General features: G+C 44.8%; 1 protein-coding gene across 2 annotated transcripts in view; it reads right to left on the reverse strand.

Annotated features, from left to right (window-relative positions):
• Positions 1 to 18,907, reverse strand: part of ESRRG (estrogen related receptor gamma) — a 549,261-nt gene extending 530,354 nt beyond the window's left edge. The window contains exons 1-2 of one of the 2 annotated variants that reach the window (XM_033099785.1): positions 18,864 to 18,907; positions 16,887 to 16,967 (exon numbers count right to left, since the gene is read on the reverse strand). Coding sequence is in view for 1 of the 2 variants with exons in the window: in XM_033099783.1 (XP_032955674.1) it covers positions 16,887 to 16,888 (2 nt within the window). In the remaining variant the exon portion in view is untranslated. Of the gene's footprint in view, positions 1 to 16,886; positions 16,968 to 18,863 lie in introns of those variants that run through there. The other variant, XM_033099783.1, reaches the window with a different exon arrangement.
• Between the last annotated feature and the right edge of the window lie 428 nt (positions 18,908 to 19,335).

Here is a 19,335-nt window from a genome sequence, read left to right on the forward strand (position 1 = left end):
TTCTGCTGACCCTCTCTCCCTAAATCAGCCCACTGGGTCAGTGATAACTATGTAATTGGCAAGAATCTCTACTATTAGATGGTGTGGACAAATCAGAAAATGGGGCGTCTTACAAACGAGCTATTCGTAATTGAGTAATCCTGGGCAAATCAATCAAATTCATTAAGCTTCAATTTTCTTATCTGTAAAATTGGGACTTAACGAATGCTCAGGTTATAGGGCATTTAAAGTGCTTGAAATGCCACATTGATGATAGTTACCACTATAAATAATAATAGCATATAGAGAAAAATATATCACAGAGGTTAAAAACACTGGCATTGCCATTTGTCATAACTGGGTTCAAAGCCCAATTCTGGTACTAAACAGCTTTGGAACCTCCCAAAGCTACATTGTCTCTTTAAGCTTCAGTTCAGTTACATCTAAGATAGAGATCACAATACGTCATGAAAGTTTGTGAAGATTCAATGAAGTAAAAGTTCCTGTGACACAGTAATGACTCAATAAGTAGCTGATGGTATCATAATTGTTAATAAACCTATTTCCACGTACAGGCTGATAAATTTTCTTTGGCTTTCCCTTCACAGAACTAAATCATCTTGAAGTCTTTAAATTTGACTAAATGACACCTGTATCTTCAAGTTCTCTAGAATATTTTTTGACACTCGCAATACTTTTAGAGAGTATTTATAGAAAGCAGTCTCTAAATTAAGTCAGTTTAAGAGCTCGAGCAGAGGATGGGTGCTTAATGCTTCACCAAAATGTTCAAAATTCTTTACATTTAACCAAAAATTGCACTGATCTTGCTTTCACAAATCTATTGTTGTTATAAAGCCCACATCTGAAGCGACTCGTAATGTAATAATAGTAGCTAGAAATTATTAAGACCTTACTATGCAGTGAACCCTGTTCAAAGCATTTTACCTATATTAATGCTTGTAATTCTGCCACAGGCCTATGCAATAAGTTCATGACTAATCTCATCTTAAATGTGGGGGAACTGAGAGAAAAAGAGTTACATAATAGGACCAAAGTCATCCCATTAGTCAGTGGCCAAGAGAAGACATGAACCCAGGCCGTTCTGATTCTGGATCCTGGGCTCTTGACCATTCTACTAAACTTCTTAATGCCAACGCTGACAGTTCTAAGACCTACATGCAGCTTGGCCATCTTTGTGGCCTGAAAATACTGGGTCACGGCGAGGTCTACCCTTTGCACTGTGTAGACCCAGCCTCAGAGTCGGTAACTTGCCTCAGCCAGTCATTAAAATCAATATGATTGGGCCATGAGTCACATGATACTCAATTGTGGTTCACGTCATTAAGATCTGCAAGAAGAACTCTGGGTTCATTCAAGCCAACCACTGTCCCTTCTGCTCACCTATGATAGTGATTATACATCTTCCAAAGGAAGAGAACGAATCTCTCTCTCTCTCTCTCTCTCTCTCTCTCTCTCTCTCTCTCTCTCTCTCTCTCTCTCTTTCTCTCTCTCTCTCGCACACATACACACACACACAAAGGGAGAAAAACATACATTTTGGGCTCAATTATCTACATACTCCATGTGGGGGTAAGAGAGGTATGGGGCTTTATAAATACAGATTTTTAATAAAACAGTAACAGATGATTTATCTAATTTCAGGATTAGAATAGAAGAAATTCTTACCCCCATTTGGGTTAATGAAACCGAAAGAGCACCATTCATTACTGAGCACAAACTAAATTGACACGATGTCTTCCACAAGCCAATTTTAGGGGCCCCACATCCCAAACACATCACAGAGCATTTATCGACTTAGCTTTGTTTCTCCATCGATAGAAGCTGCTTATGTGGTTAGGACTAGACTCAACAGATTCAAAACCTTTCTCTCACTCTGACTCCAAGAAACAGTGGTAACCCTTTCACGTTAATCCCTTCATATCCATGCTGTGAAAACAACCCGGCAATGGACCACGTAGACGACTGAACCCCTCTCTAGATCAGCCCTAATGACTGAATATTAACCTTCAATATAAGACAAAAAGAAAGAAAGTGGCAAAAAATAGGCCTGGTCTCACTGCTTTTGTATCTGCCAACCCCTTTCCCGTACAGTCATCCTAATTTAATTTAATCCTGCAACATAAAGGCATAGTTCCTTTTTAGAGTATGATTTCTGTGCTTTTCTTGTAGCTTGGCCAGATTTGATTTGCTGAGGAGAGACTGTCCCTTGAGTAAACATTATATGGTTTTAAAAATAACAGAAGCATTACTTGAAACAAAGGTCGGATGGGAAAGTAAATGCAAGCTTAAGGTTTTAATTACATTTCGTGTCATAATGTAACTTCTTAGCCAAGGATTTAAAACACTCTACAATTGTGCCCCAACTTGCCTTTCCAGTGTTTTCTTGCCCTTCTTATTAGTGTGAGAGAAATTGTGTGGGCTTTGAGGTCAGTTAGATCATTCATTCACAAACATTTCCTGGACAAATATGCGCAAATTACAGTCATAGGTACTAGGGATACAAAAAAGAATATGATTCATAATAATAATTAATAAATACTTATCCATTCCTTTGAGAAAAATCACAGTCCAATGAAGAGAAACACACAGAAAAGTAATTATAATAGTGTATGTGAAGGAATAGAAGTATGCTTACAATACAGTGAAATGACTAGACATATCCCCAAAGTACTTCGCATGCAAACTCTCTCCAAACTCATTCTCTCCTAGTGTTTCTTACCTCTGTGACTTATCATCATCCATCCAGGAACGTGGGGGTTATCCTCAATGCCTCCTTCTCCCTCATCTCCCATATCTAGTCCTAACATTAATTATTTCGTCTCCAGTATCACAACCCAAACTCGGTATGTCAGTGCCTCTTGCCTAAACTAACAAGTCCAGTATCATCCACTTAGCTAACCCTCAAACTCAATCTTCACACAGTAGCCGGGATGAATTCCTTAAAAAAAAAAAAGAAAGAAAGAAAGCCTGATCCTTTCATCTCTATCTCATTGCAATGGCTTTCCATTCCTCTTGGAATAAAGAAAAACATCCTTAACACGGCTTCTGAGGTCCTCCGAGTCTAGTCTCTACTTACTTCTCCTGCCTCATCCCACACCCCATTCTCCCACTCATGCCCCCACTGCACCTGTTCTTTATTTAGTCCCTTCATATATCTTTCGGGGTTCAGGACATGTTACTTCAAAGATGCCCCTTGCCATGCTAAATATTTTAAGCTGAGGGAGTTTGAGAAAACAGCAGAAGCAGGAAGGGCTCTCTGACCTTCCCCCACTCCCCTCCCGCGAAGCAGTCATGTGCTCCTCATGACAGAGCTGTCTTCTCTGTACACAGAGGAAAGGAACATTCTGGACTCGCATGTGGAGGGACACCAAGAAGAATCCCAATGAACACGCCTTGCTCGTTTTCCCCCAGTTTGCGACACGTAGCTCATACTCTTTGCCCTATCATATCTTTCCATGACTTTCCACCCTTCATCAAAACTAGCATGAAAACATTCAGGTTTAACTATTTGTTTGGGTCTTCATTTCCTTATAAAGGTCCCCATGTCACATAAAACATACAGGAAATAAATCTGGGTGATTTTGTCCTATTAATCTGTCTTTGTCAATTTAATTTTCAGACCCATTCAGAAAATCTAAGAGTATCAAGGGAAACATTTTCCTCCCCTGACATCCCAAATTCCCTCCTAACACAAAGTTTTTGTACACATTGTTACCTCTGCCTACAATTCATTTTTCTCACCTGGTTAATTCATCGTTTACCTTTCAGCTTAAGCATATGTCCCTTCTGAAAGTCTCCCCTGTACTCTCTTACGAGGTCAAATTCTCCTACTCTGGGCTAAGCATTGTGCCCTTTCTCCTTCGTGGTATTTATCACAGTTGTAATTTTACATTTGTTTGTGGGAATACTTGATGAATGTCCAACTCTGCCGTTAGACTGTCAACACCGGAAGGACAGGCACCATATGTACAGCTGCTCATCACATCCAGTGCTTTACACAATGCCTGAAAGGATCAGACATTCAATAAAATCCAGGGAATAAATGAAACATCACAAGAGTGATGAACTCTGCCTGGAGAAGCATTGGGATAATGTCACAGAAGAGGTGTCAGCTGTGTTGGGTCTTGAAGAATATATAATCATTCGTCAGGCGGAAGGAACATATGAGCAGAGACACAAAGAAATGAAACACTGTGACATAGCTCAGTACAACGGAAGCTGGGGGTGTGATCTGCTTGGGGGAGGGGAAGAGTAAAGTGTCAGAAATGAGGCTGGAGAGACTCAGGGACCGAACCACAGAGCGCCTTTTGTGCTCTACCAGCCATTTGGACTTTTGCCATAGGAACTCGCTGAAGGGTAATAAAAAGGGAGTAAAATGATCATCAGATTTGCATTTTAGAAAAATCGCTCTTGAGGTAGTGTGAAGGATGTCCTTGATAGGTTGATACTGCAGGCAGGGTGACCAGTGAGGCGGCCACACTCCAACTCTACATGAGATGGTGAGGGCACACACCAGGGCAGTCCTGGTGGACTAAGTAGAGCGGGCGTCTCAAAAGGTATCGAAGAGATGAAAATGACTGGCGATGGCGAGTAAGGCAAAAGAAAAAAGTCACAGTACATCACCCTGGTCTCTGGGTGTCTAGGAGGGGCTGTGGTCATAAACCCAGGTAGGGACGAGAAGATCAGAAGTCAGTGTGGGTAGGTGGCCGAGTGGGTTTCGAAACCCACTGAGGTTTCATATCTGGGAGCCTTTGTGCCAGAATGATGGTTGTTCTCCTAAGTTCTCCTCCTCCCTCAGTTGAGCAAATAGCCACCTGTTAGTGACCCTACCGCCCAGCCTTCATGTGTCCATAGGACTAAGTCCTTGACAATGGAATAGGAGCCCCAAGCAGGCAACCTCTGTTTCATTGGGTTAAAGGGAAATTGCTGGTCCTGGATTTCTTCTCAGATAACCAGAAGCTGGGTTAGCTTTCACTATGCAATTGAGACTACACCTGAGGGGAGGGCAAGTAAACCAGATGGAAAGAACCAAGGGTGAAGCACACCAACCAGACCAAGCCTTTCCCTCGGACCCCTTACTCTGCAGAAACAACACAGCAAACTAAAACTTTACTTATTTACTCCATTGTAGATTAGACTCTCATTACAGAGAGTTTATTTTATGCCCTGAATAATACAGACTTTCACGTAGGGAGATCCAGTTGGTACCTGTCTGCACCAGTCTAAACCTCCAAAAAGAGATCTGGACGGACAATGAAACACTGATATCTTTTGGCCTACAAATAGTACTGAAAGCCAGGGGAATAAAATTGTAAAAGAATCACTCTGAAGACAGACTTGGATTTGCATTCTGGCCTCCCTCCTTCTTTATGAGAGTTTGAGGACGTTACATCTATGAAACTGTGTTGTGCAAGCCTGGGATAGTATCTGTGATAATTAAGGCACCTCTGGCTGCTACAAAGATCCATCTTCACATTTCAGTAGCTGAACACACATGTGTCCCTCATTCATGGGAAGTCAAGTTGCTCACTGAGTGGGACAGACTTTTCCCTTTGAGGTCCATGGTGGAAAGCGCACACACACCTCCTAGCTCCATTAGCCTGGAAGTTACGTACACTTTTCACTGTTGAGAACAATCATTTGGTCCCAGCTAGATACCATGGGGCCTGGGAAAGATGCCCCCTTGGCAGTCACTTCCCAGCAAAAACGTTACACGGTGGAATTGGTTCACAAACCATGGTGAACAGCGGCCTCAGAAGTCATCTCCGCTGCTTGTTGCAAAGCAAAAATGGATGGGTAATGCACCTAACAGTATGTCACGTCTCAGGAGCCCTTGATAGTGTTAGGTCCTACCTCCTTCCCTGTTAGTTCCCAGGGTCCACCACCCTAAATATATTTCTACTGGGTCCCACACACACCTCATGTTTTCCCATCTCTGTGTCTTTATTCACATCCTCGCCTTTAGGTACAAAACCCTAAGCCTATTTCTTCTCCTTTCTCTCCACTAATTCCACCTAGACCCATTTTTAAAGACCGATCTCACAGCGTAGCAGTCTCCTGGATTCAGCCTGTTCTAATTCCTCCTGTCCAGATTAAACTTTTTGAACCACCACGCACAGCGCTTACCACCTGTGCAGTTGGCACATATCAGATGTTTGTTTGGTGTTATAACAATATACGAGTATGTACCCGCATTTCAAGCCTTCAAGTATATCCATCTTCAAATCTAAGTCGTAAGCTCCCTGAAGAAACAACTGCATTTAATGCCTTTTGTTCAAAGGACTAAAAGAGGAAACTGATTTTAGGCTTTGAACTGAAGGGACCAACAATTAGTGATTTGAGACACTCACAAAGAATGAAAAGGTGAACATGTATTCAGGCAACTCTGGAAAGTGGGGGACAAGGCAGTTTGTCTCAAGTGTTTATAAACTCAGGTGGTGGCTACCTGAATTATTAGGATGCAGCTACATTTCTTTATTTTACTTTGTATATCCATAAGGAAGCATGGGTGGTAAGACCTGCTTATGAATAAAGCAAGTACTTAATGAACAATAAGCAACATATCTTTAAATATTATGACAACTAAGAAAAACAAACAGATCTAAAGAGGCTTCTTTAAGAACGCTCCACGTGCACGAATTGAGGTGGTGACGTGGCAATTCTCTGGGTAATTTGATAAATGTCAACAACCAAACTATTTAAATCCATCCATCAGGTGAACACGCCACTCTGAGTTATCTGAGCAGTTGCCAACTCACTTTGTTCCGTTCAGATATTGTTACTGCCTGAAGAAAAGACGAAGAACAAAGGAAAAGCCTGGAACTAACTGGATTTAGATAACCCTCTGAAAATGCCTGTACTTTCTTTTTCCCAAAAACTGTCCTGATAAACATAGGCAATGCATAGACAGGAGGTATTTTTCAGCAAATGGTCTGATTATATGCACCTAGGCAAAGTCGGGGTATCCCTCCATGTAGGGAAACCAGCATGGGGACCCCCGTAAGTGCTGCTCTTCCTACACCAAACGTCCAAGATGGCTCGGCATGCCGGAGCATCCTGAAAAATTCTGCCTTGACCACTCCCAGCTGAGAGACCAGAGACACATCCAAGGGTCTACTCCACGTTCCAATTCACGCTCAACCCACCCCTGAAGCCAGCTGGAAGCTGATCTGTATCGCTGGACACTAGGTCCTTGCCTAAAGCCTGCCAATCACTTATCTCAGTGTTCACCATCAGAGCAAAAGTATCCTGGGGGTGGGGGTGCACTGCGATTTGTATAATACACCCCGTGTCTATTCCAGTGCCAGAGAACTGGGCCTTGCAGGGGGCCCACGATTTCACTGGAACGTGTAAAACAGTGTGATGCAAAAGGTGTTCTGCAAGGCCCTAGGCTAGGAATTGTTCTTTCCATGAAGGATGCCGTGATAAATCTGGAAAATACTAATAATCAAACAAACAACGATCTTCTTTCAGAGAGTCACAGCACTTGCGACGTACGTAGAAGTCTCTGACATCTACTTGTATCTGAAGAAACCTGTTGAACTCACTATTTCACAGATGTTTGTCTACAAGAAAGCTTTCGGGGTCAAACCGCATTGACATCTTTCCTCCATAGACTGGGTTCTGTGAGGTCAGTGCCCATGCTATTTTCTTGTTTAACATTGTCCTTGACGTTTCAAAACATATTTGATGAATCAATGCATGTCCATGGAAGTAGGATTCCACAGAGCATGCTTTGTAAAACTATGTGATAAAAACATGACAGTTCTAGGGAATACTTCAAGTAAGGACAACCTCCCCCAGTGGGAAGATCCCTTTGAATCTCTTATTTAAATCCCAGTTTGTGAGGTTTACTAGTAGTAGTACACTGGCATTTATTGCTGGTAGTCAGAAAATGTCTCCTTTTCCCCTCAAACTATCTTAGTGTCAAATTAACCTAACCAAATATTTCCAGATTTGTAGGATTGAGACCAGCAATGCTTAAAATTTACTGTGTAGAAAAATCTATTGTGGGCCCTTAAAAATGCAGAGGGCTGAGAATTCAGTATTTGTAGCCCTGGGCCCAGGAGTCTACATTTGACAAAACATTCCCAGCTCGTTCTGACATCGGTGTCAGGTGGAACACACTCTCAGAAGTGCTGCTCAAGAGACACTGTGGGAGAGGAGTCCTCGGCTTGGTATCAGAAGCTAGGGTTCCACCTACGTGGTTATGGGCAGTAATCTCTGAACCTTGCTTTCCTCTCTGTGGGATTTGTAATACGTCTCTTAACCTAGCTCCCTAGCCATGTACCTCGTCATCTGGATAACAAGAAAGCATTTATAAAGCTGGTCCCTGAAATCTAGCAGGTTCTCAATACATACGGAGCAACACATCAGTAAGGTAACATCCTCTAGTGTTAAACAAACTATGTCCCAGCAAGTGTTCAACCCCAAAAGGGTCTCTGCTGATGATTTAATGCCACAAAATAGGGCTGGGCCAATTCTGCTGTGCCCATCAAGTCACTCAGCCTGGTGAACAGAACATCTGGCTCATACTCATGGACATAGCTATGTGACATTGGCCACAACACATAGCATATCAGAAGGTTTCCTCTGCTTGGTACCGGGCCTTCAAAAAATGGACTCTTCACTCTGGAGTAAATGCTTTGAGATGGCTTTGATTGCCATCTATATATTTACAAAAGGAAAGTTCTTGCTTATCAAGTATCCTCATTAATAACAATTCACAATTATTCAAAAACTAGAATGCAATGGAATACATGTAATGACAATGTGGTACTCAGCGTATTTAATTCTTGCTCCATTCAGAAGACTCTTCTGGAGTCTGGAGCCCTCAGTAATTGGTATGAACCAGAATTGGAATGAGTAATTAGTATTTGTTCATACTGCACGAATCCTTTGAAAACACTAGAGATAGAGCTGATTGTTTCCCAACTTTGAGGCATGTTATGAAGCCTGCCTTTTGGAACAGATCTGATAGTGCTTGTACTTCACCTTTTATGAATATATATATACATATATATATATATATGTATATATATGTATATATATGTATATATAACTTTATGACTGAAAGACTTCTGTCTAAAAGACTAATTATTAAAGATTTCCAATGAGTGTGATTTTTTTTACTGTATTGCCTACATATTAACTTATATTCATTTTTTTTCTGTTGGTTTTTCTTGCCCTTCTGGTTTTAAACTTTTAAAACTGAAGTGCTTGCTCCACAACTCGAACATGCAGGGACCACCCGCCCAGCCTCTTTGGCTCATTGATCTGTGGTTCATGATAGCAGTGAGACAACTTTGCAGAACTAAATTCATGTCAGCATGTTTATTTTCTGCGTTTATTGTTGCCTTTCTGCTTAATGTTTTGGTGGTGATCTGTTTTCCTTGCCCGTGCCTCATGCTGGCAATACCAAATGTGATTGATTACAGGGCTTGTGCTGGTAAACAATGAGATGAATCAAGCCAATTTTGGTGACACCACCCAAAGACGGCAGAGACAAGCCGGCTATAGCTGATTGCTGCCATGAGAGAAAGTACTAACGCAGCCCCAGCATTCCTAGACCCGCCATGTTTCAAGAAAAGTCTGGTACAGAACAGGTACTCAGTAAATGTGTATGGAATCAATTCATACAGAGATTGTAATGTTTATCGGAGAGCGTTGGATTTTTAGATCTAAGAAGCATAATGTGGAAGTAAGAGCATGGGCTCAGGAGCCAGACTGCCTGGTTCCAAATCTAGCTCTGCCATTTATCATCAGCTGCACGATCGTGGGCGAGTTATCTAAAAACTCTGTGCTTCAGTTTTCTTACCTGTAAAATGGGGGGAAATGATAGCACCTACCCCAGAGGATTGATGGAGAACTTCATTTTTTAATATTATTACATCTGACAACAATACCTGGTACCTTGTAAGTGCTATAGAAACAAAGAAACGCACACTGAAACTTCGGAATGCCTTATCTGTTTCACACGTGTCATTCCATGTTTTTTTCCCCACCACAATTGGGGGACGAAGATGAGGAAACTGAGTTTTCCTCAGGATCCTTCAGGGCTATTCAGGATGACAGCCACGCATGTATGTGGCTCATGTAAGCATTCTGCGTGTGGACACTTAGAAAGCATTCCGTGGTTTGCACAAGGTCACATTCCATAAAATGACACGTGCAGGAATCTGGACCAAGACTTTGGATGGACAGAATCAAAGATGTCTACATCGGTGTTCACCATGACCCCGCTTACTCCATAACTAAGTAAATTAAAAAGAAAATGAGGATCTGATTCAAACCACTGTGTGGTTATTTTTAATTCCTCAATTAATTGCCCCAAAGCAGCCAGTTTGACAGACTAGGCTAGGCAAAGCCCTTACATTCAATACTGTTCATTTATAGTCTTACTCTTTTATTAATTTTTATCTTTAACATTTTTGGCAATAATTTCGTTTCTTTACTGTCTGACTCCAAGGTCTTTCCTCCCAGTCATTTAACAGGCCTGTGTGTGGCTGTGTGTTAGAAGCTGCTAAGTAAGGAACACTCTGTCAACCTTTTCTTTGATTTTCCTGGTTCTTGTTGGTTTAAGGAAGATCCTTAATGTTATTTAAACACTGGCGACTATTTAAAATTTCTTGGTAGACGAATTTGATAGTGATAATTAAAAAAAACACAAAAACCTACTGTCAACTTGAGATAAAAGATCTCATTCATTGGGGTGGACACCTTATCTGAATAATTCAGGACTTCTTCGAAGAAAAAGGTCAATATAACCATAGCTGTTTCCTTTTCATGAAGAACAGCAGAAGCTTTTCATGCTCCCTGATAATCTGCATTTGATAAAGTTGTTGTTTGGACATCCCAGAAGAGTCTTCTCCTTTTTCAGAGTTTGGAGATTTACTATTTTGTGTTGTGTTGTGTTTAATCTGAGGAATGCACCTATTGTGTGAAATCACTACTGCTAAATTGGACTTCATGAAAAATCAAACACTGTTATAAATCATAGGGCATTATCTAGAAAGTGAAAAACAATCCAGAGAATGGGAGAAAATATAAATATTTGCTAATCATGTATCTGACAAGGGTCTAATAGACAGACAATATAAGGAACTCTGATAATTCAACAATGAAAAGACAAAGAGTCCAATTTTGAAATGGGCAAAGACCAAAGGCTGTGACTAGACATTTCTCCAAAGAAGGTATCCAAGAAGCATATGGAAAGATGCTTAGCGTCATTAGGAACATATACAAGTCAAAACAACAGTGACATGCCACACACACTCACTAGATATGGCTATAAGGAAAAATGGAAAACAAAATAAATGTTGGTGAAGATGTGAAGAAATTGGCACCCTCAGACACTTATGGTCTGTAAAACTGTGCAGTCACTGTTGAAAGCAGTATGGTGACTCCTCAAAAAGTAAAATATAGAGTTAAGATGCGATCCAGCAATTCTACTCCTATGTATATACCCAACAGATCTGAAAACATATGTTCAAAGAAAACCTGTACACAGATGTTCATAGCAGCATTATTCATAATAGCCAAAAAGTGGAAACGCAAATGCCCACCTACTACAGAGTGTAAACAAAATGTGGTAAATCCATAAAATGAAATATTCTCCAGACATAAAGAGAAACAAAGTACTGAAACCTGCTACAACATGGATGAAACTTGATAATATTATACTCAGTGAAAGAAGCCAGACACAAAAGGCCAAATATGAAACTATTTTAGTTATAAAATGCCCAGAACAGGCAAACCCATAGAGACAGAATGAAGAGTAGTGATTGCCATTGTTTAAGAAGAGAAGAGAATGGGGAGTGACTGCCTCCTGGGTACAAGGTTTCCTTTGGCATGATGCAAATATTCTGGACTTAAAAACAGTGGTGATTGTTGTATATCATTGTGAATGTAGTAAAAAGTCATTACATTGTAGGCTTTCAAATGACATAAATGTCAAGTTTTGTGGTATGTGAAATTTCACATCATTAGAGAGAAAAAAAAAAAGAAAATACTGAGCTTGAAATCCAAGTAGGAAAAGCAAGAAGCTTCTTCTTCCCATACAAAGTAATTTCATATGATATCACCAAGTGGTATTAAGGAGTGAGTACTCCATCTAGGAGATCAGTGGCTGACTGACAATCTGTCCTTATTCCCTTTATTTCATTGTGTCATTTAATATTAGTCTGTTGCCCTGGAATGGCATTTTTGGTTTGTCAGTTTCCCACAGAAACTTCAACTTTTCTGACATTATATCTCCACTTCCAAATGTTTCTTGTCACTTGGTTAGCCAATTTGGCCATCACTGATTAATGAACATATGTGGGAACCTTGTCCCTTGTAAATTACATAAAAATGTTTAATTTGAAATAATTGAGTATTGGTGATTCTTATGAGAAGGAATATATATGATTTCTCATAAGTCAGTAATTTGTATACTTCTTTAATTTATATGAGATGAATTAATAGAAAACAATAATATATCTGATAAAAAAAATAAAGAACATTGGAGAAAAACTAATTATCCAATAACCTCCCACCAAAAAAGAAGACATATTTTCTCCTGAAAATGTTATTGTTGTTTTTTTACCATTACAATGTTAAAAATAAAATAGAGATTATTTAAATATATCAGTAAAATACACTCTATGTTCCAAACTTAATTTTTCTGAGCTGCAAACTTTCCTGTCAACGAGGTTATACAAGGGGGAAAATGTTGAAAACATTTAAAAGCTGGAAACAATTTTCATTTGAATATATACTTATTAAGTAGTTGATGGCAGATTTAGTTAAAACAGAGGAGATAATTGTAAAGAAGCATGACAAAGTTACATGGAAACTTCTGCATATAAATCGTTGGCAATGAACTTCAAAAATACAATTTCCTGAAATAATGTTACATACGTATGCTATGATTTTTTTTTTAAATCTCAAAGAAAATTTCTACATAAAAAATCATGTTTATCTTTTATGACATGTCTATTTAAGTGTTAATATGGCCGGGTGTGTTCCAAACAGGCATAAAGGAAAAAAAGAAAGAGGAAGTATTTGAATAATTCAGGTTTTAAAACTATGACCCTCACTTTCATCACAAGTATGTGTCTCAGTTAGGTGAATGCAAAGGTGGTTTTAGCCGGAATTACCTGGAGAATTGTAGTGGGAATAATCCCTTCTCAGAGAACCTAAACCTATCTGGATCACGTACTGTTATTGTAAGGAAATTTGAGAAATACAGAAACTGAAACCAACCTGTTGAAGGTGACTAAGAACTTGATGAAACTCAATGCTTATGCAGGATTTTCTGTAAAAACCAGGTGAGACAGAAGAGTGCATGGAAGACTTTGTAGGTCACATATGTATCCAATGGCGGACTTTGAAAAATGTTCAGACAGAATCTACATCTGAACACGTGGTGACAACAGTCACACATGCTGAGAATTCTGTTCCTTCACATAAGGGAAAGGGTGAGGTTACTCTGCTGAGACATATGAGGAAAGCTTTGTATTCATGCAGATTCCTTGTCACACACAGTCATTTAGTTCTCTGGCTTCTCCTTCATTCGTTCCCTCCATTCACCGTCCAGGTCTCAGCTCTCTACCCACATACATGTACATTTAATGATCCCATGAAATACTGGAAGGAGACTGTACTCAGCTCCTCAAAGCTCTCACTTCTTACTAACAGAAGTCTCTATAAAGGAGAACACATAGTTTAGGAGTCACCCCATGGCTGGAACCCTAGGGTTACAGACCCAAGATTGTGGGGACATGTAAAGGAATTGCTCCAGCTTTTCCAGAAAGTGCCCCTTTCCTTCATCCACCCACACACACCCAGCAGAGTAATCCCCCCTCCCCCCAGTCAAAGGTCTAGCTAAGGAAAGGGAGAGGGGCGACTGGAGTTGGTTCTCAGGCCATTGTAATCCCCAGACGACCAGTGTCTGGCTCATACAGGCAACTCTTTGGGTCTGGGACAGTTCAAGCTAATCATCCCACCTGGGGGGCGGGGGACACAGCAACTCAGGGCACCACGAAAAGCATGACTGTCTATCGGGTGTTTCTGCTCTGATTAATCCTAAAATGGTGATCATGGTTTATAACCACAATCGGAGGCCATCTAGGAAGAACAAGGCCCGCAGGCAGGTGGCACAGGTGGCCATCTCTGCTCAACCTGCCTGCATCATCTCGCTCTCATTGGCTCTTCTCAGGTCTTAGAGGTTCTCAAACTGATGAATGTGTAAGAGGAGAATCCCTTGTCCTGTCACTTTCCACAGTTCCTTGAAAACAGGAGCTGTCTTGGAGAATGGAATTTCCTCTGGCATTCACTAGCTCATTTGGAAACCAACAGGCCTCTCCTTTCTCTGCCCTCACGTCCTTCCATACACAGACAATTTGTTCTCTAGGTTGGTCTGGATGGTGGAATGTCATCTTACACTGAGGAAGAGAACGTGGGGTCCTCCTATCTAGAGCCCCCATTTCCATGGAAAGCTCCAGAGTGTCTGGAGGCCATTCAGTAAGAGGCAGAACACTAAGGGCAGGGACAGAAAAGACTCTGCAGCTAGGAGAGAACTAGAAGGATCCAGCCGCGCAGCAGAGTGGAAAGCTAAGGCAGAACTCAGAGCAAGGTTATTTTACTTTGCTGAGTCCTGGAAGCTCCCAAGTTCTAAGATTCCCGTCGGTGATCCGAAAAAATCCTAAAAGCAGAATGATCAAGGCGAGCCCTCCTCCCCCACCAACGTCCAGGAGTCTGGCGCACTGTGCTCACCTTCCAGCCCCAGCCCCAGATTCTCTGCCAAATACAATCGCAGGGATGGTGGCGAGGGCACCCTCGGCCTTCTCCTGAGCAAGGAGTGTCTGAAAACAGCCGAGACAGGGCATTTGCACGTGGCTGAGGTTCAGGAGCAGCGGAAGCTGAGAAGCCAAGTTAGTCTAGTCAATGCAGGTCCACTAGCCGGCTGAAACCTGGGTGCTTGGCGGGAGGTTACTCTTGAGCTAACACCATCTCAACACCTCTTTTCAAACAGGACGAGGAGGAAAAAGAGTCAGCTAGAGGTCATTCTTTTTTTAATTTTTTTCCCCATAACTTTCCTTTTACCACATCTTTTCTCTCTCCTTTTCCTTAACTTCCACCTTTCTTAGATCTTGTTAACTCCTTCCTTCTTTTCTTCCTTTTAGGATTTCCGAAAAGATTAGCCTCTCAGACCAACCCTTGACAGGAGAGTTGAGTGGCATTTACTGCCTGGGAATGGGGTTGGGGAGAGAGATTAAGACCTCACACTCCCAGTTCCCAAATTCCCGGCATGTACAGGTCCCTGAATCTAGTTTCCAGCTGTAAAATTGTACTAAGTTTGAGATCTACTCATAACCCTGCATGCAGCCCAGGGGATACTAGCAGAAACTTGCAACTGCTTTGAACTTGGCAGCTGAGTTTTTGAAAGCTGTTTGGGGCCCCGCCGGGGTGAGAATCCCGGCAGCTCTGGACCAGGTAGGAGCGGTCCTTTTCCTGTCTGAACCAGACTGTCCTTGCAGTGTGAGCTCAGGGGTGAAACAAGGACATGAGCTGAGAACGGACCACTTTCCCGGTTCTGTGACAGGCAATTTTGGGTGCACACACCCTGCAAAGGAAGGTCCCCTTTCTGTGGCACTTCCACCGTCTGTTGCTGGGTTTTCGCTCTCTACTAGTCCATCCGCAATGGCAGACGGAGCGCTTCGGGTACGGGGCCATAAGGGATTCTAACAGCAACATCCACTGTTAGAGGAGAAATTGGTGGCAGGTAATAAATTCATCGGGGAAGATGCAGTTCTCCCCTCGCTGCTACACAAGTCCTTCCCACACTTCCCCATTCCGCCCTGGGGCGCTGATCTTAGCCCAAATTCATCCCAGCCCCAGGTTATATTCAACCGCAAGTTTCTCCATCCCTCCCCCACAAGCAGAGCCTGGCTCTGGGGGGAAAGGGTTGATTGACCTGCCATGCGCCAAGTCTCACGTCCTTGGCTGAGCGCTTGCGAGACAAGCCCGCCTGATCGCAGCCGGGCACGCACAGCCCTTCCCTGCGCCAGAGATGCCCGAACCGTAGCGCTCCTTTCGCTCGGGACTTGGGGGACGTCTCCAGCTTGCCCTGCCCCCTGCTCCCTTGACGTCTCAGTTCTAAAATACAGAAGCATCGTCTAAGGCTTTGCCATTTAGAAAACGAGGACCAGGCCCACCGCACCTTTCGCTATCTGTACAAGCGAGTCCTGTCCGTAGCCTCTCTGGGAAAAGGCGTCGCAGCGCCCAGATCTATCTGGGATTTAGGGACCTAACCCCCAGTATTTCCCCTGCTAGCCTCAGCCCCCGTACCCATGTCCTTCTTTCCTTCCCGCCCGGGGCTGTACGGAGACTCTAATTAAGACATCTGTCCCCAAATCGCAGAGAAATGCTCCCAAATGGCGAGCCTTCGGCGCTGCGTTCCCATCCAGCGGTGGCTGTCAGGGCGGAAAGAAAGGTCTCTATCCTAATGCGCCTGTCCCCTCCCCCAGTGCTTGGGGCTGCGCTGCGGGCCGCTCCATCCCGCTTCTCCCCCACCCCTAGCCCCGCACAATTTTCTTCTTTATGAAACACGCAAGCCCTGACCACCCCGCCTCCCACGTAATAGCAAGTTTTGTCTCTTTTTGTGCCCAGATGCAAACTCAGCTGGAAGTGGAGAGCAGGGGAGAATCAAAGATGCACAGAAACAGAGAATGAGAAGGGAGAAATCAAAGTGGGAGAGGAAGAAGAAAAGAGCTGGAGGTCGGAGGGGCAGCGCCAGAGGCCGAGGGGAGTCCTGGGGTGCAGGCGGGCGTGGTGGCCTAGCCGCAGCGCCTCCCCTGGGTCCGAAACCCGGTGCGCGCCCAGGCGGGTCAAGAGCGACTCACATGGTCTGACTGCAGGAGCCGCTCTCTCAACTACTGCGGGTGGGTGCTTTCCGGGCTCCCCGCGATCTTCTCCCGGGCTGCCTGCGGTGTGTGGGCAGAAACAAAAACAAAACAAATCACGCGACACAGTCCAGACAGGCAGGTGGACACAGCGGGGACCTCTCTCACTCCGCACCGGGAAGCAGGCGCGGGATTCCGGGCGGAGGAGTCTAGCCTATAAATAGCGAACTTTTAGACAGAATCAACTAACAAATGAGAGGAGCAGGCCGTAAATTTGCGCAGGATTCCCCTTTGCGGAGTCCACCCGACCGCCCCTCCAGCCACTCTCCAGGCAGGATGAGGGTGGGGACAGATTCGCAGAGGGGGTTGAAATTTAATTGTATTGGAATTTACACTAGTTTTGTTATTTTCGCAGGGGGGACCACTCTGCCCTTGGACTTTCCCTTTCTGCCCACCTTCGCTCCTCTTCCTGCCACCCCACCCCCACCTGGGCACTGCAGGCTGCAGATAGAAGGAGCAAAGGCTCAGGAGAGCAGACTCCCTGGGCTTGGCTGTGGAAGCAGGAAAGGGGGGGGGGGGGGTTGGACACGGAGCCGGGTTTCCCTGGGATTCCTGGAGAGACGGAGGGAAAGAGGGAAACTGCCAGGATTCCGGATTTTCTTTACAAGCCAGGATGGGAATTTAAATAAGCCAGAGATTGGGAGGGAAGCGCTAACGGGTGAGGGTAGAAGGCACAAAGGCGTTCCTGGAGTGCCTTTCCCAGGGGCAAACAGGTGCATTCCAGGGCCTGAAACCCCCCATCTCTGCAACTGTACTTGAACCTGTGGCGCTAACCCGGCAGGAGAGCGAAGGCCCACACCGGGCTTCTGTCCTCACTGGGCAGGGGGCCGCGAGCTCTCCCGGAAGCAGGTCTTGCTGGGTGGCGCCCCGGGTCCTGCTCCCCAGCCCTCCAGGGCCGAGGCCCACTCACACCTGCCAGTCCACAGTAAGGGGTCTCTTTAACCTAGAGTCCTGAACACCACAAACCCTCCATCCTCCTCTTCGCCTGGAGCCAGGGCGAGAGTGCGAATGGTGCTGAGGTTAGCTCAGTTTCCATTGTCATTCTTGGTGCTTTCTCAAAACTACTACCCCACCCCCCAGGACAACAGACCCTCACTGTCCACTGCCTAACCCCGGCTTCAGGAGGTCGCTTCATTAAATGTATCTTGACTGTCACACACGAACCATATTTTTTAGGACAGGCAATCGGGCTGGGTGAGGGTGCACGGGTTGGAGAAACTGAGGACGCTGCAGGCGAGGGTCCGCAGGTGAAAGGAGATCGCACTGCTTTCCTTAAAGTTTCCATTTCCCCCGCCACTCAGGGCCTTCGGACGGACGGCGACGGGGGCAAGAGGGGGACCAAGCCAACCCCATGGGGCTAAACACTGCCTCCAGCTGGGGTATGGAGTGGGGAGCCAGAGAACCTGGAGCTTTATCTTTCCATTGCTCCACCATCATGCCCTCCATAAACGGAAATGTCAGATGCCTAACCTCTACCCCCACCCACGGAGGAATATCAAATAAGACCCCCCACGCAGGTGGTGTGGAGGAGTTGCTCCCCATTGGCGCTTCTTTTAACACAGCTTCCCATCAGTTACCTCGCGGTACACGGAAAAGTTATTTTGTTGTCCCCAGAATCCAGCCACGTTTGGCAGGAGAGGAAAAGGCAGAGGTGCTAAGGGGGTGGCAGCGGCCGCTCTCTGTGCACCCACCGCCCCCAACTCCACGGGGTGGAGGGGCAAGCACCTCATTTTCAGCCCGGGCGAAGCCCGTGCTCCATGCGCTGCGGCGGAAGCCGGCGCTTCCCTGCTTCCCCAGGGACAGGGAGCCCCCTCGTCCTGCCCCAAGGTGAGCTGCAGGGTGCTCCCAGAAGGAACAGGACGGAATCCGGGAGTCTTGGGGTTCTCCTGCCTGGCTGGCGCTCCCCTTGCTACGTACCTGGCCCGGCCTCCCGGCTCCAGCTGCTGTCCGGGCTGGGGAGCCCGGCCCCAGCCAGCCGCCTCCAGCGGACCCGCCCCCGCCCTCTCTGGGACGCTCCGCCAGATGTGGGGCGGTCTCTCGCGGGCCATTGGCTTGGGCCACTGTTTGGAGCTGACTTCCAGGATTACCCCAGGCGTTGCGGTCCCTTTGTGGGCTGAGGGAAGGGTACAGGCCAGCGCCTCACTTTTTACCTCACCCACACCTCCCCCCAATCCTTTGGGCGCCCCTTCTTTCCACCCCTGGAGCCCAGGCTTTGAAACTGTAGTAACGCCGCAAACAAAGCGGGCCCAGCGTGGAGGTCAGATGGGTGCTTTCCGCGTTTCTCAAGGGTTCTGGTTGTTCGTACTAGGAGAACAGGCCCTATGGGGACAGAAATGACAGGCGCACAGGGGCCCCTTGGCTGTTTTCAGCCCGAAGTTCACGTCTATTG

The sequence above is a fragment of the Rhinolophus ferrumequinum genome, chromosome 27, assembly GCF_004115265.2.
Source record: "Rhinolophus ferrumequinum isolate MPI-CBG mRhiFer1 chromosome 27, mRhiFer1_v1.p, whole genome shotgun sequence".
Classification (NCBI taxonomy): domain Eukaryota; kingdom Metazoa; phylum Chordata; class Mammalia; order Chiroptera; family Rhinolophidae; genus Rhinolophus; species Rhinolophus ferrumequinum.